Consider the following 25,554-nt stretch of genomic DNA (forward strand, 5'->3'; position numbering starts at 1 on the left):
GTGCATTCCCATTAAAACAAACACTAAGAAGAGATAATGACGGTGAAAATGGCCAATGTGGAAAATGGTTAAGACTATGCCAGCCTGTCTTAAATTGACATGTGGCTTAATTATAAAGCCATCATTGAAAGGCATTAATAAGAAATGCATCTTCTGGTTTTAGATGTGCCACAGTATTTTCTGGTTCTTTTTCCAGGTTTGAAAGGACGGAGCATAAGATCTACGACTGCAGCTAATGCCTCCAGCCAGCAGAAAATATCTTATTTATATTCCCATTCACTTTTCAACTACAGTTTTGTTTTGTTTAGCCCCAGAGCTAATTTCATCTCTACAGATTTACTTTGTGCACCATTGTATCTTGCCTTTCTGAATCCTTGCGATATTACAGCACCACGCTCATCCTTGACCAGAATCTCTTGGAAATTTCAATTAAGCACAATAATTTAAGTGTATGTACTACTGATTTTAGCTCTGATTTATGCTTATTTGTTTATTCTCAGCACATTTGATCAGAATCTATGCATGTAAATATATTTGGGTTAATTTCTCCGCCTTGTTGAGTTATACATTTTCTGTGTTTTATTTTGCAGACTGCCCACTCTGGATGCAGATGGAAATGAAAGGTTGGTTCTTTTTGTCGTATAAAGCTGCAAAACACAGACATAAACATTTAGCATGTCCTGCAGAGCGTCTGTTAATTGTGTACTCGCTGAGCGTGTGTGGACGTGTCTTGTCATGCTGTGCAGCGCTGGTGCTTTGCTCGGTGTTTGTCCTCATTAAACCCTCAGCTTGGTTCTTCTGGGCTCTGTACTTTCTCTCAGCTGCATTATGAGGCCTTTATAATTACAACAACATACAAATAAATTTTACCATTCACTTTAACCTTTTGAATATATCAACAATCTACAGTCGTGGCCAAAAGTTTTGAGAATTACAGGCAAGGATATTGTGGCTACTAAGATTGCACCTAAATCAACAATTTATAGGATCATCAAGAACTTCAAGGAAAGAGGTTCAATTCTTGTAAAGAAGGCTTCTGGGCGTCCAAGAAAGTCCAGCAAGCGCCAGGGTCGTCTCCTAAAGAGGATTCAGCTGCGGGATCGGAGTGCCACCAGTGCAGAGCTTGCTCTGGAATGGCAGCAGGCAGGTGTGAGCGCATCTGCACGCACAGTGAGGCCAAGACTTTTGGAAGATGGCCTGGTGTCAAGAAGGGCAGCAAAGAAGCCACTTCTCTCCAAAAAAACATCAGGGACAGATTGATCTTCTGCAGAAAGTATAGTGAATGGACTGCTGAGGACTGGGGCAAAGTCATATTCTCCGATGAAGCCCCTTTCTGATTGTTTGGGGCATCTGGAAAAAGGCTTGTCCGGAGAAGAAAAGGTGAGCGCTACCATCAGTCCTGTGTCATGCCAACAGTAAAGTATCCTGACACCATTCATGTGTGGGGTTGCTTCTCATCCAAGGGAGTGGGCTCACTCACAATTCTGCCCAAAAACACAGCCATGAATAAAGAATGGTACCAAAACACCCTCCAACAGCAACTTCTTCCAACAATCCAACAACAGTTTGGTGAAGAACAATGCATTTTCCAGCAGGAGCACCGTGCCATAAGGCAAAAGTGATAACTAAGTGGCTCGGGGACCAGAATGTTGAAATTTTGGGTCCATGGCCTGGAAACTCCCCAGATCTTAATCCCATTGAGAACTTGTGGTCAATCCTCAAGAGGCGGGTGGACAAACAAAAACCCACTAGTTTTGACAAACTCCAAGAAGTGATTATGAAAGAAGTGTTTTTGGTAAGAATAATATCCATATTTCAAACGTAATAAACCGTTTTCTCTCACTTCCGTTATCTGTCATACACTGAAGCCGTTCTGGCGGATGACGCAGCATGTATGCGCGCACCTCTGAGATATGCTAATCTCACGAGTTTGTTAACAGGAGCAAAGGAAGCAAGGTTTCTTACTTTAGAAAAAGGAAAACCAGTCTCCTCTTGGTTTGTACTTCTAATTCATGACCGTCGTTTTGTTTTGTTCTCTCTCCGCGTTCGTCACTAATCACACAACGCTGACATGCTGCGTCATCCTCCGGAACCGTGTATGACAGATAACGGAAGTGAGAGAAAAGTGTTTATTACGTTTGAAATATGGATATTTTTCTGACAAAAAAAACATGTATTCACTACAGAAGGCCTTTATTCACCCCCGGGAACATTTTATTGTGGATGTGTGCGCTTTATTAGACGACTTGTGGACTGTTCAACATAGAGCTTGGAATAGCCAGGACAATTTTTTATATAACTCCGACTGGATTTGTCTGAAAGAAGAAAGTCATATACACCTACTGTAGAATGACTCGAGGGTGAGTAAAACAGTCTAATTTTCTTTTTTGGGTGAATTAACCCTTTAAGCCCCTAAAGGAACATGATGATGGGGGGTTATGAGCAAACACAATGTTTCTCTGTGAAACAGCATTTTTAGAAGATCATGCTTTACCTGCAATAATTAAATATGTTAAATAACACAAATATCCTTTATGTATTTAATGCTATTTTATTAACCAATATCTTTAATGCTGACCTTCGATGATCGAAGTCAAACATACTAATAAAACAAACCTGACTTTAGATAAACATGACATTAGTGTTTGTTGTCCTGCGTCCTATTCTTCATGCAATCTAGAATGGCAGCACATTAGAAAGGTTTGTTTGAGCTGCGCCCTCTACTGTACAGATGTGAATTTACATTTTGCTTTTACGTTTGCCAAAAATATAACTTTTTATATTAGAAACAGACAAGCAAGCCCAGCCCAGATGAGAAAAAATTACTTAAAATTAACAAATTACTTTCCATACTTTCCATAACTAAGTTACACAGTTACTTTTTTAGGGAGTAACGCAATATTGTAATGCATTACTTTTAAAAGCAACTTTTCCCTTGATTGTTGAAAATAAATGCTACATCCTGCAATGCCTAATCTTGGGGAAATTATGGCTAGTCAGGGTGCTTGCATGGGTTTAGAGACAATTGTTATCTTGGCCACTTTATTATATTGCAGGAAATGATGGGGGGGGGGGGCATACTGGGAAATGACACTAGCCGGATTTGTGTCGCTTTGTATGTACATAACACATTAGCATTTACACTAGCCGCTAAGCCATGGCTCCAGCAGAGACAGCTACAATTTTAAAGGCTTTCTTATCTGCTCTAATGGGTGGACACATTTGGTTTGTGTGTTAGACATAAACTCTGTAGGGAACAGCTCAAGTATTAGCTCTTTGGAGGACTATTAAAAAGCGTTTTACAATCAAGTCAACAGTTGGTGGTGGTGCTAATCTGCACTAGCGCTCCCTCCTCGGTCATCAATAAAACAGCACGCGCTGTCACAGTGTTTGAGTGTGTTCAGGTGTCTGTCCATTCTTAGCACTTTAGCTGGAATGGCAGCCAAGAATAGACGTCTTTTATTACTGTTGGCTGCAATCACTATGTCATACGCTACAAAGCCAAGTTGTGCTATTAAAGGACAAGAGATATTTAAAAAAGACTGTTATTTCATTCTAAAAGCTATTTGGATACTTTAAAAAACCAATCACATATAAAGAAAGGGTACTGTACTAAAGAGATTACACTTTTCCAATAAACAATTCCAAATTACAATTTTTCCAATAAAACTCAACAAGCAATCACAATCCATTCCTCTCACAGCAGAAATAGAAAATGGTTATGTTTGGAATGGAATAGTAGCAGGATGCATACTGAATACTGTGCAGTATACAATATATCTTTACGGTTTAAAACCGTAAGCATTGTGCAATAGGAAGCATTCTAGCTTCTAGTTCCTAGCTAGCATGTGATTAGCCTTCATGATTGAAATGTGGTTGAATTCTGTTGTTGTTTCAATGCTGAAAAAAAGTTAACAAAATACTTAAAAAATCAGAATTGAAATAAGTCAAAATGTTTTTCAAATGTAATATCATGTCACTCAAAGTTGTGAAAGTGAAACTTAATTGACGTTGATTCCACTTAAAAATGTTGAAACAATATTTAATGCTAAATGGTTATAAAAAGTTATCAAAATGCATCTAAATCAACATTGTAATGACATTGCAATATTTCCGTCGATTCAACAGTGATTAAACCTTGATTCATGAAATTGATTCACCTGTGAGTAAATGTTGAAATGTAAAAATAATTTTACAGCTAAATAACTGTTGAAAGATAAATGAAATATCTATAAATCAAGTGACATTTTTACAAAATGTTGTAAAAAACGTTTGAAACTGTTGCCATATCAGCATAAATTTAATGTGAATAAAAAACAACATTGATTGAACCTTGATTCATGATGTTGATTCACCTGTGAACAAGCGCTGGCATGCTAAAAAAAAGGTTGAAACATTTACTACTAAATAATTGTAAAAAAGTTTTTAAAAAAATTGTAAATCAATGTAGACATTTTTACATTGTGCTGTAAAAGACAGAAACAATGTTGCAATATTGACATTCATTTTCTAAAAATAAAAAATAACAGTGATTGAAACTCGATTTATGACACTGATTTACTTGTGAATAATCATCAAAAAATTTTTATTATTTTAAATTTAAAATAAAGGGCATTTTTAACAAGACAATGTAAAAGTGACAAATGATATCAGTGTTAAAAATTCAATGGTGATTCATGATGTTGATTCACCCGTGAATACACGCTGAAATAATGCATATTTTTATCATGTCAAAACTAAATATGTATTTACGTTTTGTGTAAATAACTAACTCTGGTAATCACAATCAGATGAAGAAAGAAAAATATAGTTGGTCTTGGTTTATTGGTCACACTTGAAAAAGAAGGTCGAGCACATTGCATTGTGGGATACAGGATTACATAGCAGTGTATTCTGTAATACACTGCACAGTTTGGCAAAGTTTGTGTTCACATACAGTACAAAGCACAGCATGTGTACTCCAGAAACATTATTCTAGCATGCTATTCCAATCATGTTTTCAGATATAATTATTCAACTCTCCCATAGTTTAAATCAGTACTCTAAAACCTGATCTTTTCCTGGCTTTTAAATGTTATCAAGGACAGCATGCCATTATATGTCCAAATGCTCAATAGAAAAATCCATTAAGGCTCTTTCTTACTGTTCTCATGCCTATATAAAGCTTCAGTGGTTCAGCTACACTGCATTGCGATTTAGCCATACATGATTACACTGCACTTCTCAGGCCTCCTATTACATGTCATCAGCAGCAGAGCTTCAGGTTTAATGTGCTGAGAGAAATGTACTGCAGAGGTCATGCTTGTGTGTGCACATGTCTTTTTATGAGGCTTTAGGCGAGTCTTTTAAAGTGATATTTATGTATTTGTGCCGTCAGCCCCACAGATGCAGCTGCAGACAGAGATATCAGGTGTGTATCACTCACTCACTCACACACACACACACACGCCGCACAAAACCTGATTCACTAGTTTAAATAGAGCTGTTTTTAAAGCAGTTTCTCAATACTAATCAGAAAGGTTCATTCTTACCATAAGACACTGATATTGTCTGACATCAGATACGCTTTGGTAGAGCACACATTAAACATTAAAGAAACAGTACACTAAAAATGATTTTGTCATTCATGTCACCCGCATTCATGTCTTTCCAAAGCTGTATGTTTTTGAAACCTAATATATATATATATATATATATATATATATATATATATATATATATATATATGTATATGTATGTGTGTGTTTATAATGCTATAATATTATATAAATAATACTGAAATAACACTTTAATCACCAAAACAGTTCATAGTGACCACATCTGCTTCTATAAGGGGAAAAAATACTTAAAAGTCACATAAAAGTGATGACTCGTGCATATATTTAAGCTTTCTGGAAGAAATATATTATTTAATTAGATTTATTAAAATGTTATTTACTAAAAATATCTTCCCCTCCGTTGTAACTTTCAAATTAAATAAATGGCGCAGGTTGGGTTTAACTTGAAATCTTAAGATTACGAGTTTATAGACAATACGACATAAGCGTAAGCAAATGGTGACATAATTATTCTTTTTTTGTGTACTATTCCTGTAAATAAAACTTTTCAGTGTAGGTCAGATAAAAAAAAAAAAAAAAAAAAAGCTTGAACAAGCCTTTCTTTTATATTTAAGAGCAACATTGGTGTTGTGAAGGAGGTCACTGATGTTATGGCAACCCCTCTGACAGGAAAAGAGGTGCTGTGGCATACGCTTCCCAGAAGCCCTGGCTGCTAAACACCACGCTAGCGGAGAACATCACTTTTGAGATGCCCTTAATAAAGCAAAGGTAACTGACCTTCATTTACTTTCTGTAGATATGTGTATCATTGATTGCTCACTCCATGGATTGGTTGCCTGCACATTTATATTAAAATAAATAAATAAATAATCAAATAAAACGTCACCAAATGGCATCTAGGCCCACGTTTGTGTCTAATGGGGCTTCTGTACACATTAACCTGTGTCTAGCACCCAGTTGCCCTAGTGATGTACAACAGATAAGTGTTTACACTTCTTTTTGTGTCCATTTGTCAATACTAAAGTGTCCTCTATACCCATCTGACATTCAGTCATTATGGCCCCTTTAAATTTCAGTGACAGTCATTAGACAGATGTGGCCATCAGTGTCTCTCTGTGAGTCGCCGCTTCTCATGATCTCTATTTTACAAAAAAAATAATAATAATTAAGCTATTTATTTGCTTGGAGCCGCTTATAATGTTTTGATTAATGTCATTGGTTCACGGGATTGTAGTTCATTCCCTCATTAAAGCTGTGATGTAGACAGTCTTGTAGTTTTGTATTTTCGTCTGATTTTCAAATACTTTTTTGCTTCAAATCAAAGTTTCTAATGTTATGATTCGCCTCATAGCTGCTTAGCTTGGTTCATGGCAAAAAAAAAATAAATATTCTTTTAATCCCTATGGGAGAAATGAATGGGAAAAAAATACTTACAGACCCAATGCTGCTGAAAAGGGAGGCGGGCTCTAATGCACTCTATTGGGTAGATCCACCCACAAATAAATCTTATTGGTCAGTGGTCCCATTTAATATTGCTGTATGTTAAACATCACAATGGGTCTGATTGGCTTTGATTGTGACGAGTCACTTTATTTTTTTCACTTTATTGTTGGCTTACACATTTCTTAAAACTCTGATATTGTCAACAAATGATCTGAGTTGAATTTGGTTAGGAAATTAAAATGTTTAGACTATGGCCTCTTTCTCCAACTGGCTTACTTTCAGTGGCTTTGTGAATGTTCTGCATCATGTTTAGCAGCGGCAGCTCTGAAGGGTTCATTGGATGCCCATTTTCCAGTTTATATGATTCTTTAGATTCTTAATAAAAAGTCTGTAACATAGTTTGGTTAAAATTACTCAATGGTAGTGTAAAACAACACCCTTTTTACCCTGTCAAAAAAACAAAACACAAAACAGCTCTTTTCAGAGCAAGCTGTTTAGTAGCATTTTCCTTTAAATGTTAATGAGCTCTGCTGACCCCGCCCCTCTCTTCCAGCTCCTTTCTGAGAGACTGTTTACTTAAGCCAAATTCATTGTGAAACCTGCTAATTAGAACATTATTAGGAAAGGGGATTCGCACATAAAAAAAAACCTTACACTAACTTCTGGACGTGAAGCTGGACCACGAATGATTTGTGAGAAGATTTAGGTAGAATGTGAACTTGTCACAATATAAAAGTAAGTTGAAAAACTTATCATTAAAGTTGAAAAACTTTAATGATAGGTGGGATAAATTTGTGGGAAAAAAATTGTGATTAATTCGTTATTTTATTTAATCGTTTGGTAGCACATCAATATTTCAAAAAGTAATAAAGCTAGATTGCCACATAGTGTAAGTGTCTAGCTAGCTGTGCTTCAGTCTCATATCTTTTGTTGTCCAGGTACAGAGCGGTAATTGAAGCATGTTCTCTCCAGCCGGACATTGACATCCTGCCCCAGGGGGACCAGACTGAGATCGGAGAGCGGGTCAGTGTGCCGCCCATGTGACTTTTGTGACGCATTTCATTACCAGCCATCTGGATTGGCTTTAGTACTGCAAATGATAGAGATTCAGTTATGAATTTAACTGATAAACATACATATTTCCTCATATTTTAGTATCCATGCAGCCTTTAACAGGGAATGGTTACTTTTGTTTACTCTCATTCATGCAGGTTTTTAGTTCAGGTCTCATTTAAGGCAGCCTGATGTCATAAATGGCTCTCAGGTTGTTCCTAAAAGCAGTCTTCCACCTCATTTAAAGAGTTTCAGCCTAGTCAACATTATCAATCCACATGCCATATGTTACCATAACAACTTCTACCCCATTCCTCCTTCCTGATGAGGTATTTTCTCAATACAGCCCTGCCAGTAACTTTCCTCTTCCTATTCTTTGCTCTTTCCAGGGCATTATTCTTTCCGGAGGCCAGAGGCAGCGAATTGGTGTTGCTCGAGCTCTTTATCAAACCACCAGTGTGGTGTTCCTGGTAGGTCCAGATTCAGCTACACACACAAATCAGTGAAGTCAGACTTCAATTTATTTTATTTTTTTCTGTTATCGTAGGATGATCCGTTCTCAGCACTGGACATTCACCTGAGTGATCACCTGATGCAGGAGGGCATTCTTAAACTGTTGAGGGAGGAGAAGAGGACAGTGGTGCTCGTGACGCACAAACTGCAGTATCTTCCACATGCAGATTGGGTACTTCATATGCAAATACACTTAAAGTTCTCCCCTATGGAAAGTCATTAAACCAGTTTTGATTAGTACTGTAGATCAGGTTTAAAACTGCTCTTAGGCAGAACAGCAAAGGAATTATTGAATAGCTGAGTTCTGAGATGTAGAAGCATAATTTTAAAGTCAGATCTCACAAAGGCTGAGCTATACTCATGAATTATTCACCTTCATTCATCACCTGTCATCTACCCATAGAACCTATAGAAATCATTTCTGAGGAGCCCTTACAAATGATTTGTGTAGAAAATTATTTTATTTATAGCCTAATACAAGCCTGTTGCAAAGGATGAATTCATTTTGTTTCTGTCACGTTTTTACCTGCACAATTCCTTATAAATCACATTGAGGAAAATAGACCATCTGGTCTACAGAGAAAAATCTAATTAAATCCCCAATTGGCCACTGTTTGCAATGAAAGAAATCAAACTGCAGACCAGACCAAAGCCGTTCAACCTGAATAAGTCAACTACTGGTTTAGAATCAGCAAATCATTCTCTTCTTCTACCTAACCTGATTTTGTCTCTCAGGAAACACTTATTACACTGCATCAAACACCTATATTTACTTTGTGCTCACCAACATGCCAAAAGATTGTGGCTGCTGTGTAAATATCCTGGGATATTCCTTTAAGATCACAATTTGATAATTAAGCTTATGTAAACATCTGAAAACATCTTTATATTGTGCTCAGTAGATCTGAGTCTGGTTTATATGGTTACTGGAAAAGAAAACATGTAAATTGTGGATATGTATATTTCCTAGATATAGTTTCGCTGCAGCAATTTCTTTAGTTAATTAAAAAATAAATATGCATAGTTCCAAATGTGTTGACCCCACATATATAACCAGAGAAAGCATTTTCATGAAACTCATGAATCATATTACAAAGATCTGTTGTCATTATCAGCCTTGTTATTAGAAATAAATAAAGCCCCAGTCTCTCTCACACTGGCTCTGGGCGATGAATTGCCTTGTTAAAGTATTCCTTCTTCAGGCACTTTATAAATCACCAGTGGTCATAAAATAGTTTTTTTTAAACTCTCTGTCATTTAGACAGCTGCTTTAAGCTGACAGATAGAAAGTAACAGACTTGCTGTTAAATATTGGCTTTACTTCTCATGGGGCATTAAAAATGTCCACCTTCTTTTATGTGGCAAATAAAGTAATAATTGAAATGTTGTTTCATTTGTAGATCATTGCAATGAAGGATGGCAGCATACAGACAGAAGGGACATTAAAAGACATCCAAAATTCTCAGCCTGAGTTGTTCGAGCAGTGGAAGACTCTGATGCACAGACAAGACAAAGAATTTGAGAAGGTAGTCCACAGAAAATTAATGAGATACTAGAGGAAGTAATTTATGGGGCAAGTTCAGTTGTTTTGCTTTGCAATGCCAAATACTCACTTGACCTTTTTGTTGACATTTGTTTGCATTGTTTGAGAGATTGGAAAACTCATCTCTATGTTTATGCTGAAAAAAAAAGCTTTGCAATCAAGGAGACAGGACAAAGAGGATACACTGGGAAAAGAAAGCATTTAAAATGGGACTTTAAATAATCAAAACAGTGACTTTAATAAACTCAAATCTCCAACCAAATCTCTAATATGCCATCTAGTGGCTAAAACAGCTGCCAATCAGGTCACTGAACTGTATTTTTGTGTTCAAAAATACATTTAAGTAACAGGACTTTGAATAGCACTGAAGTACCTCATGGAACTGTGTTGGACCCCTTTCTGTTGATCGTCTGCATTACATATCTTAAAGTATTTCATCCAAAACTCCCTGCAGATGTTCTCAGTTGACCTCTTCATTTTAGACTCCGATTTTACAACATTTGCAGGAGAACGTAAGGATGTTCCTGCAGAACATGTTATCTCAAGTCACAATTATTTAGTGTACCTTTTCAGGAACCCAAATACTCAGGGAAATAATTGGAAACTAATAAAATAATGAATTTAATCATATAAAGAAAGTGACATTTGATTTATACTGCTTAACCAGCCAAATAAGCTAATCAGAATATCCTGTTGTTCATTATTTGGTGTTCCAGGAGACAGTAGATGAGAATATGACAGTTCTGGAAAGAAAAAATTTGAGGCGAGCTATGTACTCTAGAGAGGCTTTGAAGACTGAGGAGGAAGAAGAAGGTAAGAGTAAATAAACATGCAGCAAAACACTAATACGAGTGTTTTTGCAGAGTTTGTATTGCATGCTCATTTGATAATCATAACAGATTTTTCCTACAAGCTCCCTGCAACTAAAGAACAATATGTTGTTGCATCATTAACTATGCAAGCCCCTGGTAGGCATCCTTAAAAACCTCATTAAAGACCTGGGCGACAAGACAGTAGTACAACTTCTTGTTCCTTTTTGCAGTTTTTTTGCAGACTGCAGCATTTAAAAAAGCCAATTATCTGATTGCTACACCCTCTGCAAGTCCTGATGCCAAGATGTTTGGATGCCCACCCTCACCACCTGTCAGGAAGTTCAGATTGCACTGACAGATGGCTGAGGTCCCTGGAGTTGGTGGAAAGCCTAGACTGAGCGTTGTAATGAATATGTAATTAAGAAATACGATCCTTCCGAGTGGAACAGGTCAACATATTGGCATCATCCAGAGGCTCTGCCTGCAACAAGCAAATTGCAATTGGTATAGAGCAGAAGTAGCCAACCCTGCTTCTGGAGGGCTACCTCTCTGCAGTCTCCAGTTACAGCCCTGCTCCAACACACCTGTCTGTAATCTTTCAGTAATCCTGAACACCTTAATTAGCTGGTTTAGGTATTTTTGATTAAGGATGAAGCTAAACTATTTAAAATGGTTGGCTACCCCAGTATAGAGAATAGATCCATAGTCGTTTAAGCTTTATAGTTGTATGGTAACCAGACACTCTTGCTCTTGCTGCTTTCTTGATGTTCACCTTAAGCAAATCCTACAGGGGTGTCCAATTATAAACCTGGAGGGAAACTGTCCTGCAAAGTTTAGCTCCAACCCTGTGTAAACACACATCAACTAATCAAGTTTCTGCTAGAAACTTTCAGCCAGGTGTGCTTGAGCAGGTTGGAACTAAACTCTGCAGGGCACTGGAACTTGTAGGAAACCCAGAAACAAAGACAAGGAGACTCCTGGTGTATCTTTAGCAGGAATTTTTTTTTTGTTACTTTTTTTTTTTTTTTACTTTTTTTTTTTGACAATGTTCTGTGTGGCACTGCAGACACAAGTCTAAAGCAGGAATACATTGTATTTCATAGGCATTCAGTGCACAGTCCTTAAAAGGTGTTGACCTAACACAAGCCTCAGAAGAGACCACTTAACCAAAACATCTAAAGACAATACAGGAAATCACCCCCCTCTGTGAGCTCCTGCAAAACTAATCCCCAAAAGCAACAGTACCCCAAAAAGATTAACCAACACCTTGTCACAAAAACTAGAGCCATGTAGATTTTCACACATTTTCACACACTATCCAAACATGATCCTATGCAGCAGAAGTTGGCTCCAACTCTAATCAAACACACTTCAACCAGCTAAACAAGGTCTTCGTTATCACTAGAAGCTTGCAGGGAGGTGCACTGGAGTTAAACTCTTAAGGAAAGTGGCCCTCGGGGAGCAGGATTGGAACCCCTGCTGTGAAGCATTAGTCTACCACCACTAGATTCAGTGCATCGAAGAGATACGGTTTTCATAGGATAGAGGGAAATAATGATTTATAGTAACTGAGTATTCTCTAGATCAGTGGTTCTTAAGTACGTACCATCTCTCTGCTCATTTTGTATGCACCTCATATCTCTTTAGACAATTGTTCTGTTTGACTGTAGGGGGCTGTTACACCTGGACACTTCATGCGTTTTCTCAGATCAGATAGCTATCTGATTTATCAAAACGGTTCCATTTACACCTGGTCACATGAATGTGTTTTTGCGAAACGAATTTAAATCCGATCTTCAATTCCCGCGCTATATGCAGATTTAATGGAGTGCACGTCACCGAAAGCAACAGATATGAGCTGCATTTTATTGATCATCAGCTAAAATTTCAAAATCAAAGACTGTAATAAGAGACAGCGGCAACAGCACTGGTAAGATCATTTCGTTTCTCTACTATTAATGATGATGATTGTGTGTTAAGCGTTCGCGACTAACTTTCACTTTGATTTGCGATAGTTTGCACGTTGGTTTAATGAATATATGCTCAGCTTCTCATTTGGTGGTGCGTGTTCCAGTAGCGTCGTCATATCTGGCTATAACATTACATATAGCCTATAACACGCCCTCACACGTTTATTTTTTTAGCATTTTGGGGAGGAGTACAATTTACATATGTGGTTTTAACAACCAGATGCATTTACACTTGTCTAGTTTTGTCTGGAATGCGGCCCAGACCACCTCCTGAAGTGGTTTGAGCGATCGATTTTCAAATCCGTCTCAAATGCGTTTCGGAGGGCATTTACACCTGGTCTTTTCACGATCGGATAGCTATCCGATCTGAGAAAACGCATGAAGTGGCCAGGTATAAACGGCCCCTAAGTGTCCTGCGAAGTGGACATCACAGAATATTCAGTCATGATTCCAGTTTAAAGGAAGTGTATATTAGTGCTGCAACGATGACGTCGACGCGTCACACTGTTTACAACTCACGTAATGGCATACTGGGAATGGAGAAAGTTGCATTCTATCACAAAAACAGAGACCACTGTTATCAAAAGTATATGGGAATACTTCAAACAGAGGCCAAATAAAATGCCCATTTGTTCCCTTTGAAAAACCGATATGGTGTACCACGGCAGCACAACTGCGATGCACGAGCACCTCAGAGGAAAACATCCTGGCGCTCTCCAGTGTTACGGTTTAACTGGTTACCGTGTGATCTGGTGATCAACTTCCTGGTTCAGATCTCTGCTGCAGATGTGATGGAACGACCGCAGCAGATTCGGCGATTCTAAAAGTACAGACTGATGTGATATTATTACGTGTCTAATGAACGCAGACTTGATTCTGATATTCTTGTAAAGATTACAAGTTATTGGTATGATCACCCGTAGCGGCTGAAGTAAGGATAAAATAAAAAATAAAGTAAGTCTGTGTTGGTGCTGGTTTCGGACACGCTTTAGGGGCCGTTCACATATCGCGCCTAAAAACGCGTGGAAAACGCTGGTCGCGCCGCTTTCTCCTACAGCTCTGGGCTGTCTGCCGTTGCTAAGCAACCATGATGTGCTCTCTCCATGAAGACACGGAAATTTCAGCAAAGGATAAATAGATTTGCAGCACTAAAAATTGCTTGCAGTAGCTCTGCTACTAAATTTATTTCAAAATGGCAATCCATATACTATGATCAGCAGTTCCTTCATCTTAGCTGAGCTTTCAACGTTGTTACAGGAAAGGGTGAAACTGAATGTTTAGTTCTTGTCACATGACCCGCGGTGCGCTTGCGGCATTCTGAAAAGTTGATGTTTTTAACTCGATGCGGTGCAGACGCGCCTGTTTTCGCGTGCGCGTCGCGACCGCGTCGCTTCCATTATGAACGCGCATACCGCGCGCCTACATTGGAAATAAACAGCCCCTTAAAAGACAGCGCGCTGCGAGACAACAGTCACAGACCACCGAGCTACCCAGAATCAGCTCCAGATCTCTGGAAACCATGCTAAACCATAGCAGAACCCTGATTACATTTTATGGTTGTGATGCTAAAGAACATTTCATGACGTCTCAGACAACTGTAAATTTGTGGCTACTGTGGTTAAACTATAAGCGCTATCGTAAACTCATATTTACCATAGTAAAATAATTTTCTTTGCCTCTTTGTTTTTGTATACTGTAAAAACTTCAACCACATTGGTTGAACAAATAAAGGTTGAAATATTATATTAGAAGTTGTACTTATATTTTTTGTAAAGTTATCCAAAGGATTCATTAGCTAATCAAAACAACAACATTAGATTAATTATTTATTGTAATAAAAATAATCGTTAGAGTAGTTGACTAATCGAAAAAATAATCGTTAGATAAGTCGACAAAAAATAATCGTTAGTTGCAGCTCTAGTGTGTATATATGTCAGTGTGCGAGACATGAATTTAAATTGTATTTATTTACAGAGTTATTTTATGTCACACTAGTAAGTTTCATCTGTGTGTGATGGCACTACAGGTGGTGGTGTAGTGCAATTTTGTGAATCAGTGTTCCAAAGTGAAGTAAACTTTCCGTGCTCAGGGAGTAGGGAGCAATGACACTGTATATGAGGACAATTTCAATCAAACACAGTTCATCCATGGAGCTATCTTCTAAAGAGCTGGTTATCTAAATCAGCTGTGTTAAATAAGAGAGACATGCAAAATAATTTCAGACAGGAACCACTTTGGCAAGTTTCCTTGAGTTTATTGAACACAATTTATCTTTGGCGGTATGGTTCCTTAATGGGGTTCTTGCTCCCAGAATATTTGAACATACGTGAGCTTTAACATTAACCCCCCGGAACCATGTGTTCAGAAATACATGACAATTAAGACTTTTAGTAATGTCTTTAAAGCAAACAGTAATAATCATGTAGATGTGGCAGTGGGACGTCTATCCTGTAGCCTGGTTATGAAGATGAGTGTCTTTCAGCAGTGAGGTCCACCAGCTAAGGTTTTGGAAGCCTTCGTGATCTGAAACAAAGAAGACGACAGCCAGAAGGTGCACAGTAATGGGGAGGAAGGGAGGGTTGCGAACCGTTGAGCATACTTACTGAGCAATGGTGCCACTTATATGTGTCCCGTGTCTAATAGGAGAATGGTAGTGATTGGAGCAATTTGACAGCTGACCGCATCAGCTGTTTGCAGCCTTGCCTCCGTGGCCTGACTGAACTAACGCTGCGCTCGATTAGAGCGGTGGTACACGAGGACAGGAATCAAGAACCACTGCTCTAGATGGCAGATATAGCCTGAGAGCCAGTCATGTGGCAGTTTGCCAAGTTTCAGTATCCTCCAGTAGTGAATCTATATTAAAAGTAGGGCTGTAGCTATCGAATATTTTAGTAATCGAGTATTCTACCGAAAATTCCATCGATTAATCGAGTAATCGGATAAAATGTGTTTTTGCTTAAAGTGCACTATTAAATATGAAAGAGAAAATAAGACTCCTGGGTCTCTTAAAATGAACAACTAAGTTTTTTAGAAAAAAAATAGTTTTATTTTTTAAAAGCATAGAATGCATTGCATACATCAAAAATAAACATTGAATAATTACCCATTGTTTATCTGTCTGTACTTGTACTGTGAACAACGACAATAAAGTTGACAGATGAATCAAGGGCATTTAAGTGCCATTCATTTGTGGTTTTAAATAAAGCATTTTCTGAGACGCAAAAACAAATCAAATTAATTATTTTCAAATGACTTTTTTTTAGGTATCAAAACTAAGGCATACATTAAAATAAATAATAATACAAAATCACTGCCTTTTAGTCATGCAACTTAACTTTCAGAACTAAAAGTTAACTAAACGTTCTGAACATAAGCGTTTACAGTCTTGGAATGCTCTGTAGCATTTAGGAGGCAAAAACACATGGACAGGAACTTGGAAGACAATCATGTTTAAAACGCTCTCTGAAAACTCAGCTGCTTGCTCAGTGGAACATGAAGTAGCTGTCCGCACATATCTGTACATACGAAGCTGTGATGATTTACTGAAAAAGAGGTGAAAAATAATTATTACAGGTGTGCATTTGCATTTTTCTGGCTATCAAATGAAGGCATAAAACATTCATTTAATTTATCTTTTAGTTATTAAAAATTAAGCAAACTTAATTTTTTGGTAAACAAAGGGGATTTACTTTTAAAAATAAAACATGGAAGAAATGTTGTGTGAAACCTTAAAAAAAATAATGTTTGATTTTTTTTTTTTAGTAGTAGACTATGTACATTTTGCTGAACAATAGTAATACATCTCTGGCAAATACTTGTCTTAAAATTAAACCAGACTTTTATTTTGACGAGTTGACTTACCTTTACAGTTCTGTGTATGTGATGTGACGCTAGTTTTACTCAAATCAAACAGTCAAATGCTCATGAAGTGACTCTCAGAGCAGTTCTGGAGATGTTGTTCATGTGTTCACGTCCTTATTTAGTGAGACGACAGAAGCTGAAATCACCGTGAGCGTCACGTGCGCTTCCGTGTGTGTAATAAACGAAGACGCACTTCTGCGCCATTCATTAACAGAGACGCGCAGAACCTGCAGGATTCATATTTAAATAGACTTTTCCGGCTTAATATTTACAGATATTAGTCCATATCGTGATTTGATGTAAGTGCAATGACCTATTTTTGATTAATTCATTCAAAATTTTGCAAATTCCGTTTCATTCCACGTTAAAACTGTAAATTCTGTGTTTATGACTGGATTCCACGATTCCCTCCATGTTTTCTGCATCACAGAAATCATAGGGCCCTAGTTGTGGTATGCCAGCTCTATCTTGCAATGGACACACGCCACGACGTTCTCTTTACGTTTGCCCGCGCCCTCAGATCAAAACACTGCTGACTCCTTGTGTCTCCTTCCGCTTTGTGGGTGTCTTAAACGTGTTGTGTTACATTTAAAAAAATCATTGCGAAAGAATCTGATGTGAGCTTTAAAATAAATTAAAAGAGGCTTCGAGGCAGAGGAATTTGCCCCGATCATTTTTGTAATCGAGTTATCCGAGGAATAGTTTCAGCCCTAATTGAAAGGTTGGCCTTCTTATTGCAGTCACTTGCAAAATAAACTCCATGCTTTGCTTGAAAAAGTGAACAGAAACTCTTCCAGAAGTGTCACCTCACACATTGTGTTCCGTGAAATCACCGTTTTACTATCCTTTGGATACAGCAAAGGGTTCAGGGTTTGGTTGGTTAGATTTAACTTCCAGTGAGAGTAGCAGATAGTTCTCTCCAGGTGTCATTTCGATTGTTTTTCTTCTTTTCGCTGAACATTGTTGGTTTTTTGTGGTAGTGTGTGAGAGAAAGCAAAAGCATTTATCATCTGCTGAAAGAATGTGGGGATAGTCTTGTCAGCATTGAGATTGTACTGAGTGCTTAAACCATAATGTGTTGTAGCACATTTATACCCTTCATGATGGCTAATGTGCTGTGCTAGTAAATGCTCTTCTACCAGCCTTAACTTTATATATACACACTATGGTTACACACTACACACTAAATTTAATGCAATATGTTTATTGCTTTCTATATCTCTCTCCTATCTCCATCCACCAACATCAGCATGATGCTGCTTTTTAAATTTGGAGCAACAAGTGGAGAGTGCTCTCTACAGTTCTGCATTTGTTCAAAAGATCTGGGTCTGTCTGTACATCTGTCTGGGACAAGACAAGGTGTCACATTTTTTGTACGTTACACAATTCAATATCTATCTATCGATCTATGTGTCTGTTTTCCTTTCATATATATAGAACAGTTTGTGGAGAGTGATGAAGAAGATAACCTATCTCGAGTGATGAGGCACAGAGCCACCATCCCATGGAGATCCTGCGGGACATACCTGAGCTCAGCAGGCATCCTCCTGCTTCTCTTGCTCCTGCTGTCCCAGCTCCTCAAACACTCCCTTTTGGTAGCCATCGACTACTGGCTTGCTTACTGGACGTCTAAAGTCATCACAGCCAAAATCAATGCAGCCGCACATAACTGCTCCCTAGCGCAGGTAAAGATAGATGGTGATGTGAACTCAATGTTTACACTTCCTGAAGAATGCTGTATGGTTGCGTAAGTGTTCTGGGTGGTTAATAGGTGTCTGTATGATGTTCTGGTCAAATGTGTTCAAAAGTGAATGTCGGACAGCTGTCGTGAAAAGATTGCCCCCATGAACGATTAAGACACTGGGTGTAAAATATTAACATAATTTATGGTTTGCATCTGCTGAAGTGGCACAGTTCCTCAACCTTGGACAACTTAGATGCATGATTTCACTGGCTGCTTATGTTGATTATTAAAATTCTCCATGATAAATATACCAGATTTGTAATGTCCTACAGGTATTTTTTTATGTATATGAGGCACATAAATGCTGAGGATAGCACAAAGGAAAATACAAGAGAGAAGGTGTTAAGAGCCAGAAACAGACTTCTCACTTTATTAATAGACCACCCCTATCACTGAGGAAGAGCATGTTGTAGTGGGTTTAGCCTGGACCTAGCATGTGCTATGATAGCTCAGATAACACAGTAAGGCTAGACTCCAGTTGTTCAGGGTTAGAGGCGAGGACATTTATCTAATAAATCTCAGCTTGATTCAGTCTGATTGTTGAAATTGTGCATAGAAGAAGCCTGTGGTACTCCAGATCCGGCCCAGCACAAGCGTTTTGCTTAAATATCCTCACCATCCCATGGGATTCTTGGCACACAGCTGTTCTGTGCGATAAGCGAAAAATCAATTTTTTTCACTTCAAATGCTCCACTTGAGCAGAAACAGTACAGGACATCTTATCTTATTTATTTATTTATTTGTATTTTCACAAACCAGTCATTCTGATCAATACTTAATTCTCCATCACTGCCTAGGAAATTGCTCAGAGCATTTTAAACAGCCACACAGAATGCGAAGAATACTAAACCCGATTTAGATTTTCCATTAATTATAGCTGCATTTCATTAAATTAGAATGTCGTCAAAAATTTCATTTCAGTAAATTAACTCCAACATGCCAATCAGCTGCAAAACACCTGCAAATGTTTCCTGAGCATTCACAATGGTCTCTGTGTGGTTCATTGACACCCTTCACAAGGAGGGTAAGTCACAAACATTCATTGCCAAAGAAGCTGGCTGTTCACAGAGTGCTGTATCCAAGCATGTTGAGTGGAAGGAAAAAGTGTGGAAGAAAAAGATGCACAACCAACCAAGAGAACCGAAGCCTTATGAGGATTGTCAGAGGCGTCTTACCTGGGCTAAGGAGAAGAAGAACTGGACTGTTACTCAGTGGTCCAAAGTCCTCTTTTTAGATGAGAGCATGTTTTGTATTTCATTTGGAAACCAAGGTTCCACAGTCTGTGATGATTTGGGGTGTAATGTCATCTGCTGGTTTTGGTCCATTGTGTTTTTTGAAAACCAAAGACACTGCACACATTTACCAAGAAGGTTTGGAACACTTCATGCTTCCTTCTGCTGACCAGCTTTTAGAAGATGCTGATTTCATTTTCCAGCAGGATTTGGCACCTGCCCACACTGCCAAAAGCACCAAATGTTGTTTAAATGACTATGGTGTTGGTGTGCTTGACTGGCCAGCAAACTCACCAGACCTGAACCCCAGAGAGAATCTATGGGCATTTGTCAAGAGGAAAATGAGAAAAAAAGAGACTTTTTGCAGATGAGCTAAAGGCCACTGTCAAAGAAACCTGGGCTTCCAGACCACCTCAGCAGTGCCACAAACTGATCACCTCGATGTCACGCCAGATTGAGGCAATAATTAAAGCAGAAGGAGCCCCTACCAATTATTGAGTACATGTACAGTAAATTAAAATACTTTACAGAAGGCCAACAATTCACTATTTTTCATTTATTTTTTTTTACTGGTTTTAATTCTAATTTGTTGAGATAGTGAATTGGAGGGTTTTTGTTAAATGTGAGCCAAAATCATCACAGTTAAAAGAACCAAAGACTTCAACTACTTCAGTCTGTGTGCATTTAATTTATTTAATACACAGGTTTCACAATTTGAGTTGAATTACTGAAATACATGAACTTTTCCACAACATTCTAATTAATTGAGATGCACCTGTAGTTCTTATGTTTTTGAGTTAATCCTCATTATTGATGTTTTCTGCTGGAGTTCTGCAGTAATTAACAGCCTTTTAGTCATCTTGATTGCCGATTGATTCTCTTTCAGTTTGTTATTTTTTTAAGTGTGTATGATTAGCATGTGGAGGGTTGCATTACATCAGTCAGAAAGTCCTCTTAATGTCTAATTTAAACGATTTGCCTATTAGCAGTGTTATGGATTTTTGCATCTTGTCCGATAAATGCTTTTAAGGCCTATGCACTTCAGGACAATAACAACTATCAATTTAATGTGTTAATAATTATTCTAATTCTGTGAGAATTGGGAAGTCAACAACACAACTATAATGATAACAACACAGAGAAACTATTTTGTTGGAATCACTTTCACAAGATTTTTTTTTTTTAGCTGAAGGGCGATAAAAACATTAACAGCCATTCAGAATCCACCCGACAATGGCCGTGTACACACTGCAGCAAAATTTGGTTGTCAGGTCACATTTTAAAGGAGCAGTTCACTCTATAATTAAAATTTTATGACAATTTACTCACCCCCATTTCGTCCAAGGTGTGTATTCATGTCTTTCTTCAGTCAAAAAAAATAAAAAATAAATAAAAAAAAACCTTTCTGAGAAAAACATTCTAGGGATTACAAGGACATTACATTACAGGGACCAACGGGTTGAAGGTCCAAATTGCAGTTTCAATGCTGCTTCAAAGGGTTCTACATGGCCCCAACTAAGGAATATAAGGGTCTAATCTAGCGAAACGATGTGTCATTTTCTTAAATGTATATACTTTTTGACCACAAATGTTCTTCTTATAGTCCAAAAAACAAGCCCAAAGACACTTAATAAGCATTACTTATAATAAGTGGATATGGCAACCCTTCAAGATAGCACTTTACGAAGTAGCCCTCCAAACATAAATGACACATCTTTGGTCGCTTTAATATTACTTTGGTTAAAAATCCCAAAAGCGTGAGACATCAGACTTTTGCTATGGTTGTCATGGTGCCATAGTTATGTTCTAGACACAGATGAAACAAAAATGTAGGGGATTCACTCCTGTATTTAAACGTGGTAGTCATTATTGAAACTTTATGTGACCTTTAAAGAGTTCAAGCATTTAAAGTGACTGCAGAGCACGCTTATAATACACAGAATATTACTGTCCATCCGTGTGGGTGCAAGTATTGTTATCTTTACGTTTGTAGTTTTTGTTCTTGCAGCACTGCAACACTAATATTGGTAAATAAAGGCTTAAAATATGCAGCTGTTGGACTATGCAAAGTATAACCATCTCAAAACATGTTATCTTGAGTTTAGTTTGATAAAATCACTCAACCACTTACATGTGCACAGACATATATCCTGCCTTCTGCTCATGTGGATACCAAGTGAGTTTTTAATGCTCATCATTGTTCTCCTTACAGGATGTTGGCTTCAGTCACTCGTCATACCTGCTGGTGTTCAGTCTGCTGTGCTGTCTGGGTATTGTACTCTGTCTGGCCACATCAGTGGCCGTGGAGTGGACAGGCCTGCGGGTGGCCAAAAATCTGCACCACAATCTGCTCAATAATATTATCCTTGCCCCAATGAGGTACATCTAAACATTCATATTCACGAAGTGTTAATGTGAATTGTTATAGTATATTGTGTGTAATTTGTCATGACTGAGTCACGGTGTATGTGGGTATGTATTAGATGAGAGAACATGAGGTGGGTGGCCATGAGCATAGGGTTGAGAGAGTTTATGTGTCTCTTGTTTTATTGCTCTTTGCCTTTGTACCCTCTCTCTATGGCTCATTTAGCAAGCCAAAAAGCGTTTGGGGGATTTAGTAACTTAGTAACACTCTAAGTGCTCATGGGAGGACATCTGGACAGTCAGGGTGATATGCTAATCTGTGTTTTTATTATAATATTGGTTTACCTGCATGTTCTGTGTGGTTCGGTTGATGGATAAAGTTTGGAGGTCCCTGCTTTAGGTTATAGTTCAGCCCAATTTTTTTTTTTTTACATTTTATTTTAAAATTGTGTATTTTTTCAATGGAATGCCAAATGAGATATTTTTTTTAGAATGTCATAGCTGCTCTTTTACAAGCAACAAAAGTGGATGAGGACTAAAATCCAATAATAATACAATTTCACATGTACTGTGTACTCTTGGAAGAATGAATAATGACTTCAAAATTTTGCTCAACGGTATTGGAATATAGTCCAAGAGTCATATGGAATACTGTTTTTGGTATTTGACAAACACTGGTCACCCCCTACAGTTTTGTTGTATGAAAAAAGTGTCCTATGACCAAATTAAAAAAAAAAAAAAAAAAAAAAAAAAACATTCTAATTGTTCCCTCCTCCTTTCTAGGCTATTTGAAACGACTCCTTTAGCAAGCATATTAAACCGTTTCTCTTCTGATACCAATACAATAGATCAGGTATGATGTTACAATACCAAAATCTAAAGATGCTTCTGTGTGAGGCAGTATTTTTCCTTGGTTGACTATTAGAACAGCATTTAGCGATAGCTTTTACATAACTGCATATAAATATTTCTGTTGCAGCACATTCCTGCCACTCTGGAGTGTTTGAGTCGCTCCACGCTGCTGTGTGTGTCAGCTCTGGGTGTGATCTCATACGTCACGCCGGTTTTCCTCATCGTACTTGCACCGCTGGCCATCGCCTGCTACTTCATCCAGAAATACTTCAGAGTCGCATCAAAGTAAACAGTCAGATTCATTTATCAGACGATTAACAGTTCTCCATCGTTGCAATGCTTTTTTCATATATGTTTTGCTTGATTTTGATTTAATATTTACTTATCCTGGAATTATATTTTACATCTCAAAATACTGGTGAAAATAATGTATTCATTGGTAATTTGATGCAGTTTAATCTTGATAATTCTAACAAAATTTATAATTCAATCACACATTTTTAATACTTTAAGAGGCATTTCATCCAAAAATGAAATTCTATCATCATTTACTCATCCTCATGCCACCTCTACTGTATGTGACTTTCTTTCTTCATATGAGTATAAATGAAGATTTTTTTTTTTAATAATCAATCTGAAATAGTCCATATGATGCAATGGGCACCCAAAAGTTAACGCTAACAAAGCACATATAACTATCATGACAGTAACTCATATGGCCGTAGTGGATGAACCAGTGTCTTCTGAAGAAAATCAACAGGTGTGCATAAGAAAAATTTCATAACTGTCATACATGCATTCAAAAAAGTTGCAATGAGTTGCAAGTTGTGTTGTGAAGTTTGCACGAAAAGTGGCGGTCCACAAATGCATGTATAACAATTGGATGGAAAGGCAATGGTTTATAGTTAAAAAACAAAAGCAAAACTATAAACGATTACTTTCGCCCAACAGCTATACGTTTATGCTTGACATAAAAATTAGCATGTTGTGAATTATGAAGTAAGCATGTTGTAAGGTGTGATGTAAAGTTGTTGTTAAGCTAATGCGAAGCACAACTGAAGCTCTCAAACTTGAGTTCACACTTGACATAAACGTAAGTGCATTGTGTAAAGCATTGTTATGAATCTGTCCAGAATAGTGTTGTGGAAGCATAGAGAAACGTCACTTCTTGCTCAAACTTTACATTTCAAGAGAAGGTCAAGTTTACATTTGATGTTAATGCAAGCATGTTGTGAAGTGTAAAACTCATGCGAGAATATGGAAGTACAGTGGAATACGCCACATAAGCTTGACATGGTCTAGAACGCATGTACAGCAGTCAGCAATGAATTATAGTTGAAAAGTTTTCTAAGCGTTTACACTTGATGTCAATGCATTGTAAAGTATGATGTAAGCGTGTGCTGAAGTATGTATAAAGCTTTTTGTAAAGCTCACATGGGAAATGATGTGGAAGCAGCATTTCTTCTTGAGCGAGCTTCAATGCAACAACTTCTCAAGCATAAACTTGACCCTCTCTTGAAAGCACATTTGCAGCAAGCCATGCTTTATAGTCAAGTTTACTTTTGATTCATCCACTGGGGTTGCATGGATTACTACCATGATGGTTGTATGGACTCACAGAGATGGATTATGTTTCTAAAAACCTTCATCCATGTCTGAAGAGAGAAAGTCATATACATCGGGGCGGCAAGCGGGTGAGTAAATGAACATTGTCATATTTGGGTGAACTATCATTTAAGCATTGATACTGTTTAGTTGAACTTACCTGCATGTGCATTTTCAGAGATCTCCAGCAGCTAGAAGACAGCACACAGCTTCCTCTTCTCTCACACTTCTCTGAGACCGTAGAGGGGCTCACAACCATCAGAGCGTTCAGGTGCGCAGAACGATACTGGTCTGGAGACCGTTTTAGTCTTCTTCAGTCACTCTGTTAAATGCTTTCCATTTAAACACATTCTTCTGGTACTTTCCTTTCTTAGGTATGAGCCTAGATTCAGACAGAGACTTCTAGAGTTCACAGATGCCAATAACATGGCCTCTCTCTTCCTCACAGCGGCCAATCGCTGGCTGGAGGTTCGAATGGTGTGTTTATAAGTCACAGAAATCATTGTGTTGTTACGGTTTAATCCAGTTTCCATGTGGTCTTCGTTTGATTAAATGCTACCTAAAATAGGCTCAGAAGTAATGTGATTGTGTTGTATCTCCTGCAGGAGTACATCGGGGCCTGTATTGTCCTGATAGCAGCTGTGGCATCCATCACAAACTCTCTGCACAATCATCTGTCAACAGGGCTGGTGGGGCTGGGACTCACGTATGCCCTCATGGTAAGAACACACATACATATAAATACTTTCCACATGTTGATAATCAGCAATGTTGGATAACTTCTGTATATCTCTCAGGTGTCCAACTATCTGAACTGGATGGTGCGTAATCTGGCAGACATGGAGGTGCAGCTGGGAGCTGTGAAGAAAATAAAAGCCCTGCTGAGGACTGTACCTGAAAACTACGAGGGTCTGTTGTGTGAGTATCGAGACACACTGGATATATGAGCCACGTTTACTGTCTACAGATGCTTCGTCCTTCACTTCGAGTCTCATTTTCACTGG

General features: G+C 38.0%; 1 protein-coding gene across 2 annotated transcripts in view; it reads left to right on the forward strand.

Annotated features, from left to right (window-relative positions):
• abcc8 (ATP-binding cassette, sub-family C (CFTR/MRP), member 8) overlaps positions 1–25,554 on the forward strand; it is a 74,981-nt gene that overhangs the window by 34,521 nt on the left and 14,906 nt on the right. For both annotated transcript variants that reach the window (XM_059546561.1, XM_059546562.1), the window contains 16 exons: positions 591–623; positions 5,378–5,410; positions 6,228–6,326; positions 7,940–8,024; positions 8,444–8,524; positions 8,602–8,739; positions 9,968–10,093; positions 10,827–10,923; positions 18,191–18,438; positions 21,942–22,108; positions 22,877–22,946; positions 23,073–23,230; positions 24,729–24,821; positions 24,925–25,027; positions 25,156–25,269; positions 25,348–25,468. In XM_059546561.1, coding sequence (XP_059402544.1) covers positions 591–623; positions 5,378–5,410; positions 6,228–6,326; positions 7,940–8,024; positions 8,444–8,524; positions 8,602–8,739; positions 9,968–10,093; positions 10,827–10,923; positions 18,191–18,438; positions 21,942–22,108; positions 22,877–22,946; positions 23,073–23,230; positions 24,729–24,821; positions 24,925–25,027; positions 25,156–25,269; positions 25,348–25,468 — 1,766 coding nt within the window. The remainder of the gene's footprint in view (positions 1–590; positions 624–5,377; positions 5,411–6,227; positions 6,327–7,939; positions 8,025–8,443; positions 8,525–8,601; positions 8,740–9,967; positions 10,094–10,826; positions 10,924–18,190; positions 18,439–21,941; positions 22,109–22,876; positions 22,947–23,072; positions 23,231–24,728; positions 24,822–24,924; positions 25,028–25,155; positions 25,270–25,347; positions 25,469–25,554) is intronic.

Source organism: Carassius carassius, chromosome 50 (genome assembly GCF_963082965.1).
Source record: "Carassius carassius chromosome 50, fCarCar2.1, whole genome shotgun sequence".
NCBI classification, from domain to species: Eukaryota; Metazoa; Chordata; class Actinopteri; order Cypriniformes; family Cyprinidae; genus Carassius; species Carassius carassius.